The sequence below is a fragment of the Mesoplodon densirostris genome, chromosome 7 (genome assembly GCF_025265405.1).
Source record: "Mesoplodon densirostris isolate mMesDen1 chromosome 7, mMesDen1 primary haplotype, whole genome shotgun sequence".
NCBI lineage: Eukaryota > Metazoa > Chordata > Mammalia > Artiodactyla > Ziphiidae > Mesoplodon > Mesoplodon densirostris.
This window is the reverse complement of record NC_082667.1, coordinates 3,662,147-3,682,844: the sequence shown is the minus strand read 5'-3', so window position 1 is coordinate 3,682,844 and position 20,698 is coordinate 3,662,147. Positions and strand designations below refer to the sequence as shown.

General features: G+C 54.9%; 1 protein-coding gene across 2 annotated transcripts in view; it reads right to left on the bottom strand.

Annotated features, from left to right (window-relative positions):
* The window catches only part of SHANK2 (SH3 and multiple ankyrin repeat domains 2), a 462,517-nt gene that overhangs the window by 166,382 nt on the left and 275,437 nt on the right, over window positions 1–20,698 (bottom strand). For both annotated transcript variants that reach the window (XM_060104098.1, XM_060104099.1), the window contains one exon: window positions 16,806–16,881. In XM_060104098.1, the coding sequence (XP_059960081.1) occupies window positions 16,806–16,881 (76 nt within the window). The remainder of the gene's footprint in view (window positions 1–16,805; window positions 16,882–20,698) is intronic.

Sequence of the window (20,698 nt, the reverse complement as noted above, 5' to 3'; positions counted from 1 at the left end):
CCTGGGACCCACGCCCAGTCTCCCCACAACTAACACAAAGGGCCGCTGTGCCCGAGCCGGGTGAGGACCAGAGCCTTAGCCCTGGAGCAGCGAGGGAGTCGGGAAGGACGGGCCCCCAGCGCCCCCTGCAGGCCTGCCCTCCGGGTGACCTCCCTGCAACGCCTGCCTGCCTCTTCCAGCCGCCTGCCCAACGCCGTCAGCCTGTTCCCTTCCCTCCACCAGATCGACAACAGTCTGAAACGACCTCCCTTCCTCTCCCCACGTCCCTGGAGGAGCCCCCTGGATGGGGCCTGGGGAGGGGAGGGCAGGGTGCTGTTCTTCCTGCTGGCCCTGCCCTCCACAAAGCCTGGGGTGTCTCCATGCACAGTGGGCACCAGGTGGCTTCCGTGTGTGACCTGAGTCCCCCGTCAGAGCCCAGGCCTGGCCCAGACCTTTCCTCACCCACTGCCTGCCACCCACCCCAGCGCCCTACAGGCTCCTGGTGGCCCACGTGCCAACATGCAGGGTGATCCATTTCCAAGCCCCCAGGGCCCACCCAGGGTGTGAGTTCCGCCTCTGGGGGTACATGGAGGGTGGCGGCAGGCGGGTGTCAGTCCTGGGCACTCGTTGGGGGTGCTTGTGTGCCCGAGGGAAGACATACGTACAGTGGCTGGACAGCGTTCCCCCCAAATTCATGTCCACCCTGAACTCGGAATGTGACCTATTAGGAAACAGGGTCTTTGCCGAAGTAATTAAGGTAAGGATGGAGGAGAGATTGTTCTGAATCTGGGGGGCCCTGAACCCAGTGAGAGGTGCCCTCATGAGAGGGCAGACAGAGAGGGAAGAGGAGAAAGCGATGTGAAAACCAGGAACAGACAAGAGCGACGCGGCCACAAGCCCAGGGACAGCTGGGGCCCCAGAAGCTGGAAGAGGCAGGAAGGAGCAAGGCCCTGCCCACACCTGGACCTCAGCCTCTGGCCTCCAGAACTGCGGGAGGACAAATCTGTGCTGGTCTAAGCTGCCCAGTGTGCGGGCGCCTGCAGGGCAGCCCAGGTCACTCATTCGGGGAGTGACCTGTGGAGGGACGTGGCCGCACAGGCTGCCCAGAGAGGATACTGTGGGCTCAGCGGCAAACGCCGGCTCCGCGCTCTGTCTGCACAAACCTCTGCAAGGTGCCGGGGCCGGGATGGGTCCCTCAGGGCCCCGCGGTCTTCTGAGGCTCCCGGGACTGCCAGCACCCTGACCAGGGGTAGCCGGCTCCCTGGGGGAGCAGCACTGAGAAGGCAAGTGAGGAGCAGGCCGGGCGCCGTCCTGATGCCACACTGGCCAAGGTGGCCTTCCTCCAGGTGCTGCGTGAGTCCGGCCTCCGTGGCCCGGCCCTGCCCTGTGCACAGTGCTCCTGGCCAGCGCCTTCGTTCCCGGATGCAGATGGGCTCTGGCCGGGGCCTCTGCGGCAGCAAACGCCTACCCTCCTCCTGGGTGGCCCCGGCACAGCCTCAGAGCCAGGGGGCCCCGTGGATTTTCCCAGTGGGCACACGAGCCCAGACCTCATCTCCTGTCCTGCAAGTCTCTGGGATGACCGGGGGTCCCAAGGAGGCCTATGAGCAAGGGAGGGGGTGTGGCGGGAACCATCTAGGAGAGGAGCCAGAGTCCCTTCCTGGCCTTGGGCAAGTGGCCGGAACTCTTGCAGCCTCAGTCTCCCCATCTGTAGAGTGGGTCCCTCTCTCCCTGTCCTGGGCAGCAATGTGCTTATGGAGAACAGGGATCAGAACGGCCTGTGCCAGGGTGTGTTCTCACTGCTCACAAACACTTGTATTCGTTTCTGTCGCTTCTGGAACAACTTAACACAAACTTGGTGGCGTCCACAACGCAGATTTACTCTTACACTGCTGGAGGTTGCAGGTCTCACGGGGCTAACATCAGGGTGTGGCAGGGCTAGCTCCTCCCGGAGGCCCCAGGGGAGAATCTGTTTCTCGCCCTTTCGTTTCTAGAGGCCGCCTGCACCCCTCGGCTCGTGGCCCCTTCCTCCGTCACTCCATCCTCTGCTCTTCTGTCATATCTCCTCCCTCCCTCTGCTTCTGACCCTCCTTCCCCCCTCTACTAAGGACCCTGCAACCAACACGGGGCCCACCAGATGCTCCAGTATCACGTTCCAATTTTGAGGTCAGCTGACAGGCTGACAAGGTCTCACGTGCAAACTTAATTCTCCTTGGCCATGTGACATAGACATGTGCCAGAGATCAGGACGTGGCATCTCTGGGGGGCCACGACTCGGACCACCACACCGCCTAAGCCGCCCCTCCCCGCCTGTGGAGAGACGGCGAGACAGACCCGGCTTGCCATGCAGGCTGGGGGTGTTTCCACTAAACCTCGCCGATCTGGGGCTGACGCATCACGTCCCAGGCCCTACCTGGGGAGATGCTGGGGCGGGGGGAGAAGCAGGTTGGCACGGGCACGGGCACTGGCACGGGAGCAGGCAGACAGTACCGCGGCGGACACATTCACGCATTCTTTCCTTGTAAGCCACGCTCTCCAGGGGTTGGAGAAACAAAGCCAGGTCAGTAATTAGATCACATGCAGTTACCCACAGAAACAGCAAACATGCCATTTCCTGGTGGCTCTGACTGTCAAGTGCCCTGACTGGTAAGAGAGCTGGGCGGTGACACGGGCGTCTCAGGGGCCCTTGCTCCGTGGTGTAAGGTCACCCCGGAGAGCACCCGAGAACAGCTCACGCGTGGAAATGTTCCTCCATGTTTCCAGGCCCCCAGTGGAGGAGAATTCGGTAGTAAACTCTTTGTGAGACCCAACTCTAATCCAGCACGCAACGCTGATGAATTTCAGCCGGGGCTGGCAGGCACCTCGGCTTGCAAGGTTAAAGAGTCCATCAGATTCCCAGCCCAGAAACTAATGAGATAAAGATGGAACTCAGGCCCCCTGGGGAATCATCTCCATGAAGGCTGAGAGGTGCACGTCGCTGGGCATCCACCCCAGCTACTCCGGGAAACTGGATCCACCGCCAGCCCTGGGCGCCCACTGCCTTGCCGGCGGCGGTGGATGCACCCCATTTTCGCGGGCGGAGCAGTGAACTTGGAGCATGCCAGGTTCCCAGATCGTTCAGTTTCCTACCTGCTCAGTCGTTTTGGTTCAAGTAATGGATCGAGCCCAGCCTGCCAACACCGTGACCCAGGGTGGGGGCAGGGAGCCCCCAACGCCCTTCAGAGAAAACCCATCCTTTCTTGGTCTATCAGTTGGAGCTCTTGGTTTCAGTAACAGAAACCCCCTCCCGATGTCCAGAACACACGGGGTTCTGCGCTGGTTGTGCAAGGATGCTGATGGCTGAACAACCTTGGCTTTATAAGAACAGGATCTAGACTTGTTTAGGTTGAAACCTGCAGGGAACCCACCTGGGGTGAGGGGGACTTTCTCCAGGTTGGAGGCAGCTGCTTTTTCCCTGTGACAGAAACGGGGGCCCCATGCCATCGGCCAGCGTGCGAGTGAGCCCCAGGGGGAGGGCTCGGGAGTACATCTGACCCAGCAAGTGGTTTTAGGGACTGACCAGATAGAAAGACATCCTCAAGGGCACAGCGAGGCGTGTCCAGGAGGGTGACACTGCTGTATTCCCCAGACCGGAAGGGCCCCAGCTACCTGCCAGGAGGAGGCTTCTAGGTACCCTGGGGCCCACGCCCTAAACGGCAGGAGAGAACAGGTAGTGTCCCTATGCCTAGGGGTCAGGGATCACCCCACAGGTGAGGAAACGGAGGTACAGATGGTGACGCGTCTGAGGTGAAACAGCGGAGGGGGCCGAGCGGGAACTCAGAGGAGAGGGTTCGCCCTGGGAGGTGGTGGCACCAGCTTCGCTCCCGGCCCCGGCGTCTCTCTTCCGCTGCTCCCCTCACCCCTCTCTCCAACCTTCCCCACATCTTTGGTCCACCCGCACCTTCTCAGCGGGGTCCACCAGGTGTCTGTTTAATGCAGCGGCCTGCCCTCCCCCTGCCGACAAGCACCCACTTTCCGTTGCTTCTGCAAAACGTGTCACCTCCTGTTGACCCTGTGTGAGTGTCCTGGGGCTGCTGCGACCAGTGACAGCACACTGGCTGGCTTCAAACGGAAGAAGCTAAACTTCTCACAGTTCTCGAGGCAGAAGTTCACTGTCAGTTGTCACCGGGCCAAAACCAAGGCATCGGCTGGGACGGCTCCCTCCAGGGGTCCTAGAGGAGGGTCCTTCCTGCCTCTTCCAGCTCCTGGGGGTTCCAGGCATCCCTGGGCCTGTGGCCACGTCCCTCCAGCCTCTGTCTATCATCACATGGTCTCCTCCTTGTCTGTAGTCACATCCCCCTCTGGCTCCCACTTATGAGGACCACCTGTGATGACATTTAGCCCCGCCCCCCTGCGTATAATCCCAGATAATGTCCCCACCTTGACATTCTTAACCACATCTGCAAAGACCTCCATTTTTTGCCATATAAGGTGACATGCACAGGTGCTGGGGACTTGACACGGACGTCTTTGGGTGCCGTTATACAGCTGACCACACGTGCCAATTACATCAAACAGAATCTCTGCACATATGATGCATGTTTTCTCCATGAACTTATAACAAGAGATGGACGAAGTGCTGGGTCCCCACTGTGCTCCCCCCTTCTCGGTATCCACGTCCCCCTCCCAAGGGTCTTCACCAACCCATCGTCTCATCCATTCATCACCCTGAGATGTAAGAAATGGCCCCCAGAGCCTGGCACCATGCACGTTCAGAGACCCACTCCCTGGTTTCCTGGGACAATGCCACTCATTCCCTCACGATCTCCCCATCGGGAAGTGCAGGCCACGGCAGGAACCACTGGGGCAGGACACAGGTGTCCCCCGCCCCTACGCTGTGCCCGGCAGGACGCACAGGCACCCCCACTGTCCTTCCAGTGGAGGAGGGCCGATGGCTGTGGCACTTCCAGTAGGTCACACGCCTCTCTGCCTCAGTGTCCCCATCAGGACAAAGAAGCTCTAAGCACACAGACGAGAAGAGAATAGGGGAGAGGTAAAGCATTTGTGCGTTTCCTGGGTGGAGACATCATGATTCAAAACGATGAAACCAAAGACCCTAACATATTCTTGGTACCCGACTCAGATCCCTGACCTCAATCCCAGCCACGTCCCCAGGCGATTCTGCCAGGGGACCCCCGCCTTGCCATCTGAGAGTCCCCAGAGGCTTGGGCAAAAAAGGTGATTTGTGAGCAGAAAAGAGGTCACACTTCTGGAACAGGACAGAGGAACCTCCCCATCTCCAGCCGGAACCCGGCTTCGGAAGCTCCACCTTCCGTAGAGCTCACCTCCCCACCTCCCCACACCGCCCCCCGGGCCCCCTTGGCTCATCCTCCAGCCCTGCTCATCCACAAACAGCCTGGGCTCTGCAGGGCCAACTCCAGGCCAGGGACCAAGGACACAATGGCGCCATCTGCCACGCCAGGCTTCCGGCCACCGCAGCAGCCTCCACTTGGACCTTGATTAGCGGAGTCGGACAGGAATCTGCAAGGCCCTGCTTGCTGGCTGGCAGCCACCCAGAGTGTGGACAGACATCCTGGGGCTGCAGACGGTGTAACCCACCTCCCGGGGAGAGAAGGCAGCAGGGCTTCTAGGCCACGCCTTCCTGCAGGCCCGGGTGGCTGCATCTGGGCCAGTGTCCTGGGGGCTGAGACAGGTGTCCTTCTGCCCTGGAGGGCAGAAGACAGCTGCCCCTTTCCTCTCCCTACGCCCCGGGACCCGGCCCTTACCTTCACTTGCCTGCCTGGGGCCGGTCCTGCCTGCCTGCTCTTTGGACTAAACCAACCTTTAGAAAAAGCTAGATTATTTTCTGTTCAAAAAAATTGAAGTGCGATCGACAAAACGTGAAATTAACCACTGTGAAGCGAACACTTCAGAGGAAGTTAGTGCATTTACCATGCTGTGCATCCACCAGCTCTGTATAGTTCCAGAATATTCATCACCCCTAAAGGAAACCGTGCCTGTGAGGCGGGCACGCCCCACTGGAATGATTCTTGAAGACACAGGGAAGAAAGGGCCCTCGCAGAACATACTATATCAAAAATGGGCATAAGATGGCGCTAAAGGAGAAAGTCCCTCGAATCCTCATAAGGCTGAGGCTGAGAGCACCTGGCCGCCCCGCTGTGGGTTTCCTCATCTGCACAGAACAGGACACGGACGTTCCCGTGGGGTGAGGTGGGGTGAGGTGCTGAGAAGAGGGTGTGAAATTGGGGTGCTCTGAATGAGCAAGCCTCAGTCTCCACATCTGCGTGAGGACCAGAAGCAAGGATGCAGGGCAAGGGCTCTGCACACGGTAGGTGCTCAATGCTTTGGGGGCCCCAGTGCTGGCGCTGCGGTAAATGTGATGAAGGTCGGGGAGGGGGTGTGGAAGATGACTTAGGCTGGGGCCGGGGCAAGTGTGTGTCGGGAAGCAGAGCCAGCCAGGGCAAAGGCACAGAGGACCATGGAGGGAGCTTAGGGGCCTGCGGGTGGAGGAGAGGTCCTTATACGGCACACAAAGGCGCCAAACGTACTGCGTCCAGCGCAGGTTGTACGCGTGCAGGAAACTCTCATTTCAGAAATACCACTTGAGTGGGTGGACTGTGAGGGGGACAAAGCTGCTGGTAGCCGGGAGATGAGTCAGAGAACTGAAGCCCAGTCCAGGTGAGAGGTGGGGGAGGGGCGAATCTGAATCTGGCCCAGGCTGCAGCGATGGGCAGGAGGCCCGGCCAGGGGAATTGACAGGACTTGGGGTTGACTGGCTACCAGGGAGAGGCCAGTGGCTGCCATCTGCTACCTGGCCACGTCTGCTTCGGAAATGCCTATGCTCTACATGAGGAGGCCAGAGCCCTGGCTTGCCTGTCTTCCTTCCATCTACTCACCCACCAACCCACTCACTCCGGCAACCATCCATCCATCTCCTCCACCCACCCATCCATCCATCCATCCATCCATCCATCCATCCATCCATCCATTCATCAACCATCCACCTCCATCCCATTCATCTATCCACCCATCTACTCATCTATTCATCCATCTATTCATTCACCCATCCATCCACCCATCTGCTCACCCATCATCCATCCACCCATCCATCCATCCACTTCCTGTCCCCACATCCCCTGCATCTGCTTTCACCCCCCACTTCCCATTCTCTGAGGGTTGAGCACTTGCCAAAGCCCTACGTCAGATACCAGGGAAAAGGTGACAGTCAGAGTCAGCCCCGGTACTGCCCTGGAGCAGACAGATGTATCAGGTGCAGGACAGAAGGGGCAAAGGCAGAGCAGCTCCCCAGCTACCAGGTGGGGAAACTGAGGCCCAGGCAGGCGGCCAGTGTCAGAGCTGGGACTGGGACCCTGGCATCTGAGCCGGTTGGCTCGGGCTTGAAGCTGCCCCCAGGATTTCAGATTAGTTCACCTGGTCACATATTGGAGGGCTGGCCCTGTCACACCCTGAGCCAGGGCCGCGGGGGTTGGAGGGATGTGGACATTGGCCAGGGGAGGCGGCGGGGGCTCCTGCCAGCTCGCAGGGCTGTCTCTGCACCTGGTGACGTCACGTGGGCAGCCTGAAATCAGCCACGGCGGGAATATTCACACTATGGGCACTGGCAAAAGCTACAAACCAGGGCGGAGACAGGACGGGGCAGGGAGAGGCCAGGCAGTCGGGGAGGAGGTGCGCAGAGGCAGAGGCTGCTCTAGCGGCACTGACCGTGTTAACATTAGGAAGAACCGGCCAGGTCCTCCGGCCGGGCGCTCTGGGGGCTGGGAGGTTCCTGTGCCACGTGGTCCTCACCGGCTCCATCCCCGTGGGGAACAGGCAGACCACAGTGGGGTCCAGCCTGGAGGTGTGCCTGGAACCCCAGCCTCCCCCGGCTCCTCCTTGGCTGTTTCTCCATTGTCCCCCCATCCGCCTGCGCTCCCCCAGCCCACACACCTGCTGGCCACCTGGGCGTGTTCTAAATGTGGTCTCAGGGAGCACCGAGCCAGGCGCCTCCCTTGTGGGGAGAGACCCACCCCCCGGCCCCCAGGCAGGGGCCTTGAGGTCCAGAAAAAAGGGGCCAGAGGCTCCTTGAAAAGGCTGATGAGAGAGCCCTGGGTCCCTGAGAGCCTCAGCTTCTCTGCCCTGGAGGAGGGTGGCCCCGGGGTCCTCGCCGGCCAGGCTCAGCAGCTCCGGTAAAGCGCCCCTCCCCCAACCTGGGAGGCCCCGGGCTCCCCAACCCCCTGCAGAGCAGTTTCTGAGCTGGGTCCCCAGGCCGGTCAAGAGGAGACTCCTGCCACTGTAGAGGGTCTGAGTATTTCCCCAGCCAGAGCAACCTCCCCTCACAAGGATCTGGGGACACCAGGAGGACCCAAAGCCCCCAAGTCCAGCGCTTTGAGGCCAGAGTCCCCTTGACCCCGCCAAGCCAGCAACCCCTGGCTGTCCTGAGGGGCTGGGAACCAGAGCGCACCCAGGACACATACTAAGAGCCAGGCCTGTGCTGTGCTTCCTGAATAACTATCTATTCAAATCCCTGCGGCCGAGGCAGAATCACAGCTGCTGCTTTGCTGGTTTTCGACACCAGGTGGAGCGGAGTGAATGGTCTTGCCTGGGTCATGGAGCTGGAGAGGTGAGGCTGGGGGGACGCGGGTCTGAGCCCTTTGCACCGCACACCCTTTCCTGACCAGAGGGCGCCCCCGCTCTCCACCACCCAGCGTGGACCCAGCATCCCCGGGACCTGTGCTCAGCACCACCGCATCATCCGCTCCTCTGTGCGCACTCACTCCAAAAGGGAAACGCACCGGCTTGGGCTGTGCCTTGAGAACAGCTGGGTGCAGAGACCTGCCCATGCAAGGCTGTCTGGTTTACTCCCCCCAAAACCCAGAAACCACTTTTCTCAAGCCTTAGAAGCTTATCCCATCACTGAAGGGAAAAGCTGTTGGAACATCACAATGTGATGGCCAAAATAATAACTTACAGGGACAGGTGAGAAGTTGAAGGAAGCTCCCAGAATACAGAGCAAAAAGGCAGAGAGTTAGAAAGCATGAGAAAGAATGAGAGACAAGGGGAACAAACTCAAATGGTCCATCAGGAAATTCAGAAAGACAGAGACGGAGAAGTGAGGGAGTTTTTCAGGGCGAGGATACAAGGGTATTCTTAAAGCTGAAGCTGCTTCAGTCTGAAGGAGCCTCCACGACAGTGAAGATAATGGATAAAGATAAGACTCACACCCAGGCCCATCACCAGGGCATTTCAGAGCAGCGAGGAAAGTAGATACAATGAATACAATGACGTTCCTACAAAGTTCCAGGGAGGAAACAAAGAATCAGCACTGTAACTTGTCACCAGCAGTAAGGAAAGGCGAGATGAAGAGGAGGTGATGCCTTTATCGTTCAGAAAGATAACCATCTTGAATCTGGAATTCTACAAAATTGAGCACGTTTGAAAATCAGAGACTTTTCAGATATGAGAGCTTATACTCTAGGTGCCTTTCTTGAGGTTGTTACCTGAATGTGTGTCCCAGCAGCACAAGGATAAAGACACAGCTCTCTTATCCAGTAGCTCAAGGAAGGGGACTCCCAGAATGATAACTGTCCACTGGGACCTCCACATTAGGGCCGAGAGCCAGAGGCCCCCCATGAGAGTGACAGGGATCCCAGTGATACATAAGAAACAGGATGATATTTTGATGACATAAAAAGAAGACATAATTCTTCTCCCACAAGAAAAGAAGAAAGGCAACGCGAACATCATGACCCTAATGCTAAGCTAAAATGTGTCATGATTTTGAAAACTGATGGAACAGTAGAAGAAAAAAGGATCCACTGGTCTGTGATGTTAGAAAGACCCTTCTCATGGGTCTATAAAGAGGAACTGGAGTCCTAGCCCCATTCTTGGGACTCATGTAAACATTTACATTATCATAATAATGTACTGTTTTCTGCCGGTTTTTAACTTTCGAATCCAACTTATAGACAGAACTGAGAATGCTTAAATATGGACATAAATATAACAAAGGGTCAAGTGATACTGTCTAAAATGTATTAAGCCAGAGAGGAATTTGAGAATGTTACTTAAAGGTAATCAGCAGATCAACCGTAACTGTTCAAAACTGGGGAGAAGATGCAAGAGGGAAGAGATATGGGAACATATGTATATGTATAACTGATTCACTTTGTTATAAAGCAGAAACTAACACACCATTGTAAAGCAATTATACTCCAATAAAGATGTAAAAGAAAAAAAACTGGGGAGAGAAGTGGTAGATCGGCGAAAGCCTCATCTTTTACAGCAAAGAATCAACGGTGCTTTACAATGTTAAATTAAGACATAAGGAGGTAATCGGAGGGTTACGGAGGTAATCATCCGAAGAATGAAGCAAAACCAGTTAAAGTGGTCCCTCTGCCATCTGGGGTTGTGTGGATGAGGCTGGGGAGAGGTGGAAAGACAAAGTTTTCCGTCCTTTCCCAGCCCTGCCTTGTGGTTGGGTTAAATTAATTACTTACTTTATTACATGCACGTAGCACTTGGACCAAAATCTGTGACGGGAGGGAAAATGTTAGCCTGAGAGTGACTAAGGAGCGGGTCTCCTGGGCAGTCAGACAGCGGTGGGGGGAACAGAGAGTGTGGACCAGCGCTGAGGGGGCCCCACCTGGGGCGGCAGGGTGTTGGGGGGAGGGGGCAGGTCTCCTCAGACCCTCGTGATGAATTGAGTGAGGAGGAAAGGGAGGAGAAAGGGAGGAGGGGGGACCAGACTGCAGAGAAAAGCGATTTTGGGGGGAAACCATAACAGGCTCAGAGTGGGGCACATTCACTGGGGCTCTGACTGGTGCCAATGGAGACCTGGATCCCAGCAGCCATATGTACGCAAGTGGTCCCCCTGGGAGAGGGAGACAGAAGAATGGGGATGCGCAGTTGGGGTGACCTCTGACTCTGTGCCCAGAGAGCCACCCCTCTCTTCCTTGGTTTCACAAAATTACAAAAGCAATACATCATTAAAAAAATTAAAAATTAGAATTAAAAAAATTAAAATACATATACGTAAAATCAAAAAATTAAAAATACAGATATCTATCAAATAAAAAGCAAAACCACCTCTTTCCCTACCACAAAGGAGCTGCCCCGAGGGCTCCATGACTAACCGCTGGGCCCAGCCATCAATTAAGAGAGAGAAAAACAAGAGTATGTTTCCTTACGAATCCAGCCGGAGCACGTTCTCAGAGATTGATGCCTCTTATTTGAGTCTAAGGCATAATAAAAAATATAAAATGATGGTGGAGGAAGAATGGGGGAAATCAATGCTTCTTGCCATTCAGTTCTTACTACCTACACACTGAGGCAGTCTTCCAGAACACAGAGTTAGGGTTTCAAAGGAAAGCCAGCTACCCACACACGCGTTCACAATTCCGCATCTCTCTGGATTTATATAGCCCATGCTTCGAAGGACCTGCAAGCACCAAACACATGTTTTTTCATTCATTCTTACATGAACACCGCTGGGGACATGGCACCAGTCAGAAGCATGATCTCCACTCTGCAAACCTGGTTGTGGGTCAGGGACTGAAGCTCAGAGAGGGACAGCAAATTGCCCAAAGTCACACAGGGACTTAGTTGGAAAGTCAGATCGAAAACTTAGCATGCTCTATTATCAAGGGCTTTAAAAGGCTTCAGAGAATATGCACACATGCTTCTGTACTCAGAGTCCATCTCTGGAAAAATCCTCAGGAAACCAGTAACGGAGGTTCTCTCTGGGGACAGAAACGGGGGCTGTGTGCTAAGGGTGACAGGGAGCCGCACTCTTCAGGCTGTAGCACTTGTGCACACTTTGCATTTTTGAACTGTGTGTATCTATTTCCAATTACCAATTTAAAAAGATATAAAAATTGGACTATGATGTCAGAACGCCATGAAAATAAATAGCTACGGATAGTGGATATTCAACTGGTGGACGGGCATGATTTGCCATCCTTCTAATTCAATCTCTAAGAGCAAACTGGTCTCACCAAGGGAGAGAAATAATGAAATCTCGCACCTTCTGAGACCCTTTCCCAGAGCTGTTTGTGAGCACGTTCCTTCCAAGTGGATGAGAAGCTGCCTGTGCAGCTTCGGAGGTGCACTAGAGGTGCCGGCAGGTACTGGGTCTGAAGCCCCCTCACCTCTGGGTGCTCCTCCCTGCAAAACCCAAGGGAAGGTGGGGAGCCCCCCTTGCTGTCCCTCATCCCCACATCCAGTGCCTCGGCAGGTTCTGTCCACTCCAGCTTCACCCCATACCTCGAATCCACCCACCCCTCCCCCTCCATCTCCTCTCCAGCCCAAAGCACCATCGCCAAACAACACCAAGATGGCGGCAATGATCTCATGACTCATGCATTCATCCTACTGTCTGTTTTCCTGCAGCCAAGTGAACCAGACCATGTCACTCTTGTGTTTAAAGCCCTCCAGTCTCCTCGGACTGCAAGCGTGGAAAATGCAAACTCCTTCCACGAAGCCTCAGGTCCTCCCCGACATCGCCTTCTCTGCCCTCCTCGTCCCCTGCCACCCTGCACGTCAGGTTCTTTTCACCCCAGTGCCTCTGCATTTGCTGATTCCTCCTTGACCTTCAGGTTTCAACTTAAAAGTCACTTCCTCCAAGAGCCCTTCTGGCTCCCTACCCAAAGTGGGCCTTCCCCAACCTGCCCAAGAGGCTGCCTGACGGCACTGCTGATTTGCTTCACAGCATAACCACAAAGAGGGATTTTCTGGCTTATTTATTTGTTAACCTTGCTGTTGTCTTCGCTAATTAGACTTTAATCTACATGAGGTCAGAGACTGAGCTTGTCTTGTTTACCCCCATACCCTTAGCTTCCTGAATAGTTAGGTTGTGTTGAATACTGGCTAACAGAGGGATAGATGAATGGAGGGGATGAATGGATGGGTAGGTGGATGGATGATGGATGGATGGATGTGTAGATGGCTGTGAAGACAGCAAGCTGGCTGGTTGGCTGAGTAGACAGGTAGTTGGATGGATGGGTACCTGGTTGGGTGGATGGGTGGATGGAGTCTAATCATCCTAGGGTGAGACCCTGAGGTCCTCCCTGCCTCCCCCTGGATGCCCCAAGCTAATGAGGCTCAGGATCTGATTTAAGGGCAGTGAGAACTTGAGACTCCACCCCCTAGTATTGAGAAGTGTTTCTAAAAATGACATTGAAATATCTGTAAGGTCCTTGTAGAAATGGCCCCAGGTCCTCTGCCTTCTGACCTTGACCACGTGTCCACATTTCTAGACCCTTTTTTCAGGTGCAGGCTGGGTAGATGGCAGGGAATCTGAGGAGGGAATCAGCTGGAGCAACTAGACACGTTCAACCGCGACTGGGTGTGTTCCCACCATTTCGCTCTTAGCTCTGAATCTCTGAGTAAAGTTGTTTTTTTTTTTTTTTCCGGTACGCGGGCCTCTCACTGTTGTGGCCTCTCCCATTGTGGAGCACAGGCTCCGGACGTGCAGGCTCAGCGGCCATGGCTCACGGGCCCAGCCGCTCCACGGCATGTGGGATCTTCCCAGACAGGGGCACGAACCCGTGTGCCCTGCATCGGCAGGCAGACCCTCAACCACTGCGCCACCAGGGAAGCCCTGAGTAAAGTTTTTGACATTAGAGGGGGTGGGAAGGGGAGAAACCTCCTGACTGATTCAGAAACCGTCTCCACTGAGTCTCATTTCCCATCGCATGTTCCTTCATCACGTTTGCGTCGGCACTGGGACAGCCTCAGCCACGAACCGCCTGCCCAGACGATCACCCAACCACTGACTGCAGGTAATTGGCCCGGGGGCTGGCACAGCCCCCAGACCTCTGCGTCTAACATGAATTCAGAAGCAGGCTAACAAGTGGCCGGTTGGTTTGAGCCCTCACCGCGGCATGCAATTCCCTCGGACGCTTTCTGCCGTGCACCCAGAGGACCAGAGGTCAGTCTCTTACTCTGGCACGTGCTCCAGAGCCGGCTCCGCCAGCCGCCTGGGTGACAATGGTGCGTCGGGGCCCCAGGCTCCCTCACTGCCCGCCCTCCGTGGCCTCTGTCAAATTCACAGTCTGGATAAGGCCAGTTCCGGGAGGCAGCAGGATCCCACAGGCCGACCCCGGCACCCTTTATGGAAAAGCTCGGAGGCCCTGCGATAACCAAGGCAACACCATTGTCCATCCTCCCAACACCCGTCACAGGGTGATGGTTCTGTCCTGAACTAGCTTTCCTCAATCCCAGGCTGATCCCTTGGCCAGCCTGGGGCAGTAACATCTTCACCTTGGTCGGGGGTTAGGGGGGCTGAGGACATGGGCTCTGTACTCTGATGGCCTCAGACACTTGTGTCTGAGACACTCAGGCCCTCCTGTCTCCTCTCCAGCAACCTCCTGCCAAGTGGAGAATGACACTAATTTCAAGGTTGCTGGGAGGGTGGGTGGTCGGCGGTGCTGGGATCAATGCAGGGTGGCTGGCCCGTGGCAGGAGGTCAACAAATAGCGCGATCGTTACTCTGATTTCTTTCACTGCGACACCTCGTCAAGTGAGTCCCACGGCCCGATTCCTTCTTGTGGGAAAGGAGGGCTGGCTCCTAAACTGCAGTCAAGGTCAGAGCTTCTACCATCTGCTTAGAAGCTACCACGTGACCCAGGTGTGTCCAGCTGTCCCCCTCCTCTGTGGTCCTGGACCCTGGCACTGAGCAGGTGGTCAGTATATATGTAGAATGCAAGCCTTCATCTGGGGTCAAAACAGGGATGCAGACCTGGCTGTGATCTCGGAGGTCATTTAGTCCAAACTTCTACGACATTCCGCCACGACGATGCCCACCCTGCTTGACTTCCTCTGGCGATGGGGAGCTCATCACCTCCCGAGACGGCTCTGTCCTATCACTTAACAGCTATGATGGTTCCACATGTCCCCTGTCGGCCGACCTGCAGTGAGCATCCCTGGTGTGCTCTGGCCTGTTCTCAGCCACAGGACACGTGGCCCAGACAGCGTGGCCCTGTGGTCTTCTCTTTTCCCAGCTCAGTCAGCCCTGCCTGTCTCGAGCACTGAGTGTGTGTGCACACCCGCCCTCACACACACACACACCAAGGGTGGCCTGCTGGCTGCTGTCTGATGACAACGGATCTCGTGGGGACATGGCTTTGTAAAAGCCACGGCCTGAGGGCAAGACATGGCCTGGACCCTTCCAGCATCCAGAGGCCCTCTTTCCCTCAAAGCCCCACTCCCAGCCTGGACAGTCCTCCAAGTCACCATGGCAACAGCTCTTGGGCTTCTCGGAGACTCAGGCGCCCTCCCTGCTAGAATGGAAGAAAAGCGTGATAGCATGCTGACCGTGACCATGGGCCCAGGGTCCACTTTCACAGACGGCCTCCAGCTAAGGCAAAAACGACTCATCTGACCCAGATAAAGACTCATCAGCAGGAGCCGGGGGTGGGTGTAACTCCCTGGAAGCCATCAGCCTCTGAGTGCTCTCGTGGGGCTGCGCTGGTGGCCAGGCTAAGGATCACAACCTGGGCTTTTAAGGTAAAAAAGTGGACAATCTTAGCAAGACCTGGAGAGTCTGCAAAGCACCCCCGGAAGACGGGACCGGCTACTCTGCTGGGAATGGCATTTCTGTTATAGTGCATCTTGTTTATAAGAGAAAGGTGGTTGGGACAGGTCAATGCTAAAACCAGGTGACCAGCAGTTCCACTCCTAAGTATACACCCCAAAGAACTGGAAACAGGTATTCAAAAAAATATCTGTACACAAATGTCCACAGCCGCATATTTACGACAGCCAGAAGGTAAGAGCACCTCAAGCGTCCATCCACGGATGAATGGATACACAAAATGTGGTCCATCCATACAAAGGAATATTATTCAGCCTCAAAAAGGAAGGACACTGTGACACCTGGTCCAACAGGCATGAACTCTGAGGACATGATGCTCAGTGAAAGAAGCCAGACACAAAAGGACAAATACTGTATGATTCCACTCATACGAGGTCCCTAGAGGAGTCAAATTCATGAAGACACACAGTGGGATGGTGGGCGCCAGGGGCTGGGGGAGGGGAAGGGGAGCGAGTGTCTCGTGGGAATGGAGTTTCAGTTTGGGAAGATGGAAAGTGTTCTGGAAATGGGTGGTGTGATGGTTGCACAAGAATGTAAATGTACTTAACGCCACTGAGCTGTACACTTCAAAATGGTTAAGACAGCACACTGTATGTTATTTATATTTTACCACAAGGAAAAATTAGAGAAAAAAAGGGATGAAGCACTGATACATGTTACAGCATGGATGAACCTTGAAAATATTCTTCTAGGTAAAGAAGCCATTCACGGAAGATTACATACTGTAGGATTCCATTTCTAGGAAAAGTCTAGAACAGGCAAATCCTTAGCGACAGAAAGCAGATTGGTGGTTGTAGGGGGCTGGAGGAGGGGAAACCCAGAGGCATCCTCATATTCCGCCCCCCACCCCCCCGGGGGGGATGCTGATACGTTGGTGCTGCCTGAAGGCTCCTGTGGCCAAGCACTGTCACCTTTACCATTTGTACTGCTTTCCCCCCAAACAACGCCAGGTTTCCTCCTCCTTGAAAGACAGCTCTCTCCCTTGGCCATCCCACAAGTGCACTCCAGCCCAACCCCAAACTGCAGGCGGCACAGAGCCCACCTCTCGGGCGGGTCCTCTGGAAGACGGTGGTCTCCACCATCCCAGCCCATGTTTGGGCGGTGGGTGATGGGGACCCATAGGGGAAAGCAAGCCAAGGGGTTCTGAGTGCTCCATGCAAGACGGTCCAGCGCTTTTGGGACACCTACGAGCTTCTTTGACCAGAGGGGGCCTGGCAGAGAAAGAATCACATCTTACCTGGAAGCATCGAAGCTGTCATAAGAACCGACCGTGTAGTGCCGGAAGAGTTTCTTGCTGCGGTCTGCACGAGTTTCTGCAGAGAGGGAAGAGAGACATCGTTTAGAAAGTCACGGTCCCCGAACGTTGAAACCACGCGAGGCCGGCTGGGCCCCTCATTTATCTGACCTACGAAGCATGAGACCCGCTCTCCTGCGGAAAGATCTGGGAGGAAGACGAGGCCTTGCTCCGTGGCCTAACTTTGCAAACTCTGGGGGGCGCAGATGAACCTCAAGGCTGACTACTGGAGAGTCATGAGCTCCATTTCCAAATGGAGGCAAGTCCCAGGGTCCCTGGCTGGTGCAGGATGCTCTCTGCAAAGAAGACGGGGCTCTGCAGGTTCCGGCCAGAACAGCAGCAGGTCCACTCAGCACATAGAATCCGCGACAACGGTACTCTCAAGTGACGCTGCCGAGCCGTATAGCAACTCCGAGAACCTGCGGATGACTGCTTTGGGAGAAAGGAAATGTTTATTGTTATTTTTCCTGATTATAGTTGCTTTCTCCTAGAAACAAACAAACAAACATGATTAAGTTCCTAATTAAGTCCCCTGCTTACTTCCCTTACTCAGCAAATTTCGACTTAAATTTCACGGGAAATTATATGAATGATGTAATTAGACTTAATCGATAGCTCAGAGGTGGAGGGAAAAAAACCCCACAACAACACAAATGCAAGAAATACAGCAGCTTATGATTTACTGTTTAGATATTTTCCCCCAAATAAAATCTCCTGGGCACTTTCTTTCCCAAACCCTGGAAAAAATACAGAGAAATTATGTGATTGGCTTCAGGAAAAATGGCTCAAACTCTCATTTAAACCCTGTGACCCTCTCTGCTGTCAGTCTCCTTGACACCACCTTCCAAGGTGAACGTGATTTTACTCAAACCCAAATGCACGTTTTCGGCTGAAAAGTGAACACACGCAAGGGCACTGAGAAGGGTCGCGCTGATACCTCTCGGCTCCTTTCATGCCCAGAGGCAGTCTGTGCAGCAAAAACACACGTTCCCTTTCTACGTGGTGTGGTGTTGCCTTTGGGGGGCTAGGAGGAGCTGGTGTCCAGCCCGGGACTACATTTCCCAGCAGCCCTTGCAGCCAGGTGTGGCCACGTGACCAGCTCCCACCAATGGAACGCGTGCGTGCGTGCGTGCGGGTGTGTGTGTCCCTTCCAAGCTTGGCTTCTATGGAGGCCAGGGAGCTCTCCCTAACCTCTCTTGCTGCTTCTCCCAGCTCAAAGCTAGGACTCCCAGGCTCGACAGGATGATGGGATCCTCAGGGATTCCTGGCAAAAGCCTGGGTCTCTGTGCATTCGCTCTTAAAAGAAGCAACAAACTTGTATTGCCTTGTGCTACACTCTAGGGATTTGCTTGTTACAGCAGCTAGTGATGTCTTAAAGGACCGGCGGCCGGGTTCTCAGTGACTCGGCTCCCCCTGCCTCTCTGCCCCTTTCCCATCACTCCACCTGAGGCTCCAACGATACGGAAGTTACAATTCCCTGAACGGTGACAACATCTTCACCACCATCTCTGTCCCTGACACTAACTGAGTGCTGACTGGGTACCAGGCCCTGTTCCAAGTGCCGCTCCTATACTCTCTCATTTGTCTGTCACGGCCCCCAGGGAGAGGGTGCGCATGTCACTCTGCAGGTCCCACCAAGTCCAGCCAAGTGTGGCCCCTCTGCTTTTGCTCCATTTCACGCCACCCTTCCAATCCCTCTGCAGGACCTTGGTGTCCTTGTTGTGGAGTGAGGCACTCGCCTCTGCTCGGCGTGTCTCTGCTGTGTCATCATTGTCTTTGAGACAGGCTGGGACCTGGGACCCCTGACCAGAGTGTTTGCTCCTGGACAAACGTCTCCTCAAGCAACAGATACAAAGAACCTCTAAGGGACTAAAAATAAATCCGCGCTCCCAATGCAAGGGGCGCGGGTTCGATCCCTGGTTGGGGAACTAAGATCCCACATGCTGCACAGCCAAAAACATAAAATTAAAATTTAAAAAATGTCACTGTGGCCAGGGGAGGGGTGGATGTTTAAAAAAATAAATAAAATAAATAAATAAAATTAAAAAAAATAAAAATAAACACTCACATGCACAGTTGAGGCAAATTATGAACAACAAGATGCAAAAAGACCCAAAAGCCCAACTGCCACTTCTGAGGTACAGGGAGGGAAAGCAGGGTCCAACGCATGATCCCTGAACATGGCACCACCAAGGGGGTGGGCAGACCACCTAAGCCCCTCCTCCAGCTCGGCCCCCCGATCTGCCCCGCCCTCACCCCATTTAAGAAGCTAGCTCGCTCCCCACTTGGGGAGCAAGCAAGGGAACCTGTTTCTTGTTCTCTCTTCCTATGCTGCAGCATGAGTCCCAGTAAAGCTCTGTCTGAATTTCTCATCTGGCCTCATTAATTTCTATTGATTAAAGAGTCCAAGAACCTGGGTCAATAACATCTTCGTCCTCACTAACATTTATTGAGTTCTTCCCCTGGGCTACAATTTGTGGCCATCTGGGCTGATCCACTCCCACTTGCTGGTCACAGCAGCCCAGCGAGGGAAGCACAATGGTTGGACCCATTTTACGGATGGTGCTGGTGAGCACTGCCGAGGCAAAGGCACATCCTGCTAAACAGTAGGGGCAGGGTGGGCCCCTGGCGGGCAGGTGGCCTCCAGGGCCCAGGCTCAGAACCAGCAGGCCACACCAAGGGACCCTTGGAGAGGACCCGAGTCTGCGTGCTCTCTACGGGGCTCAAAGGTGGGGATTTGGCCTTATTTCTCTCTGTATCACCTCTGGTGTTTAACTCCTGGCAGATACCCAATATCAGAGCTTGCTGAGCCAATCTCAACAGTCCATTGCAAATCAGCAAATAGAAATACACTGCACACTGGCAGAGCGACCCGAGGGCATTGGTCCAGCCGAGCTGCATGCACATCCCCTGTGCCTGGCAGCCAGACCCAACGTACCCAGGTGTTCCGTGTCCCTCTCCCCCTCCTCCCTGGCATCTTGCATTGCGTACATGTTCAAATCTAGTTACCATTTATCAAGTCCACCTGAGGGTCAGGCCGTGTGCCCCAAATGCAGGGATTAGAAGGCTGCTCAGATGGGGTGGGGCCTCAGCTCTGTTCTCTGGGGCTCAGGATCCTGGGGGTGGGGTGAGGATAAAGCTAACAGATGCTGACTTTCCACGGGCTGGGCTGAGGGCCCCAGCAGTCAGATCACTGTGCAGGGGGGGAGCATGTGGGCCAGGCCGTGCATCTGGCCAGGCCAGCCCTGTGACATCCGCGTGGAGCCCACAGATGGGCTGGGCCCGGGAGGGGTAAGTGGGACTGGAACCTGCTTGTAGGGTTAAGCAGAGTAGCTCGTGAAGCCACTGAATGACCGTGGGGATGGGCTGTTAATTGGTAGTATTACTCTTAATTGCCTGTTGCTTATGCTCCCCGTGGCAGCTCTGTGCTTGTTGCCCAGGGAACCACTGGGCCCTGAGAGCTGGCTGGTGCAGGCCCTCGGCTGAGGTCAGAGGTTCCAGATCCAAGGAGCAGAGAGCGTAGTCAACGTGTGTGTGTGTGTGTGTGTGTGTGTTTTGTGTGTGTGTTGTGTTGTGTGTTGTGTGTACCTGGTCCACATCTTTGCCAGAGGAAACAAATGTTTCAGAAAGGGACTCTTTCTAGGTCAGTTAGCCAGTGGGGCCCAGACTTTGGGATTTCATGGGCCAAGAAAATGCTAAACAGAAGAGGGAAGGGTGGAGACAAACACGGGATTTAAGAAGTTATTAATCTGGCCTTAAAAACAATGGATTCCCTTCCACTACCATAATTGTTTTATAAGAGAGAGGGGAACTTTTGGAATCCTATTATCTCTAAC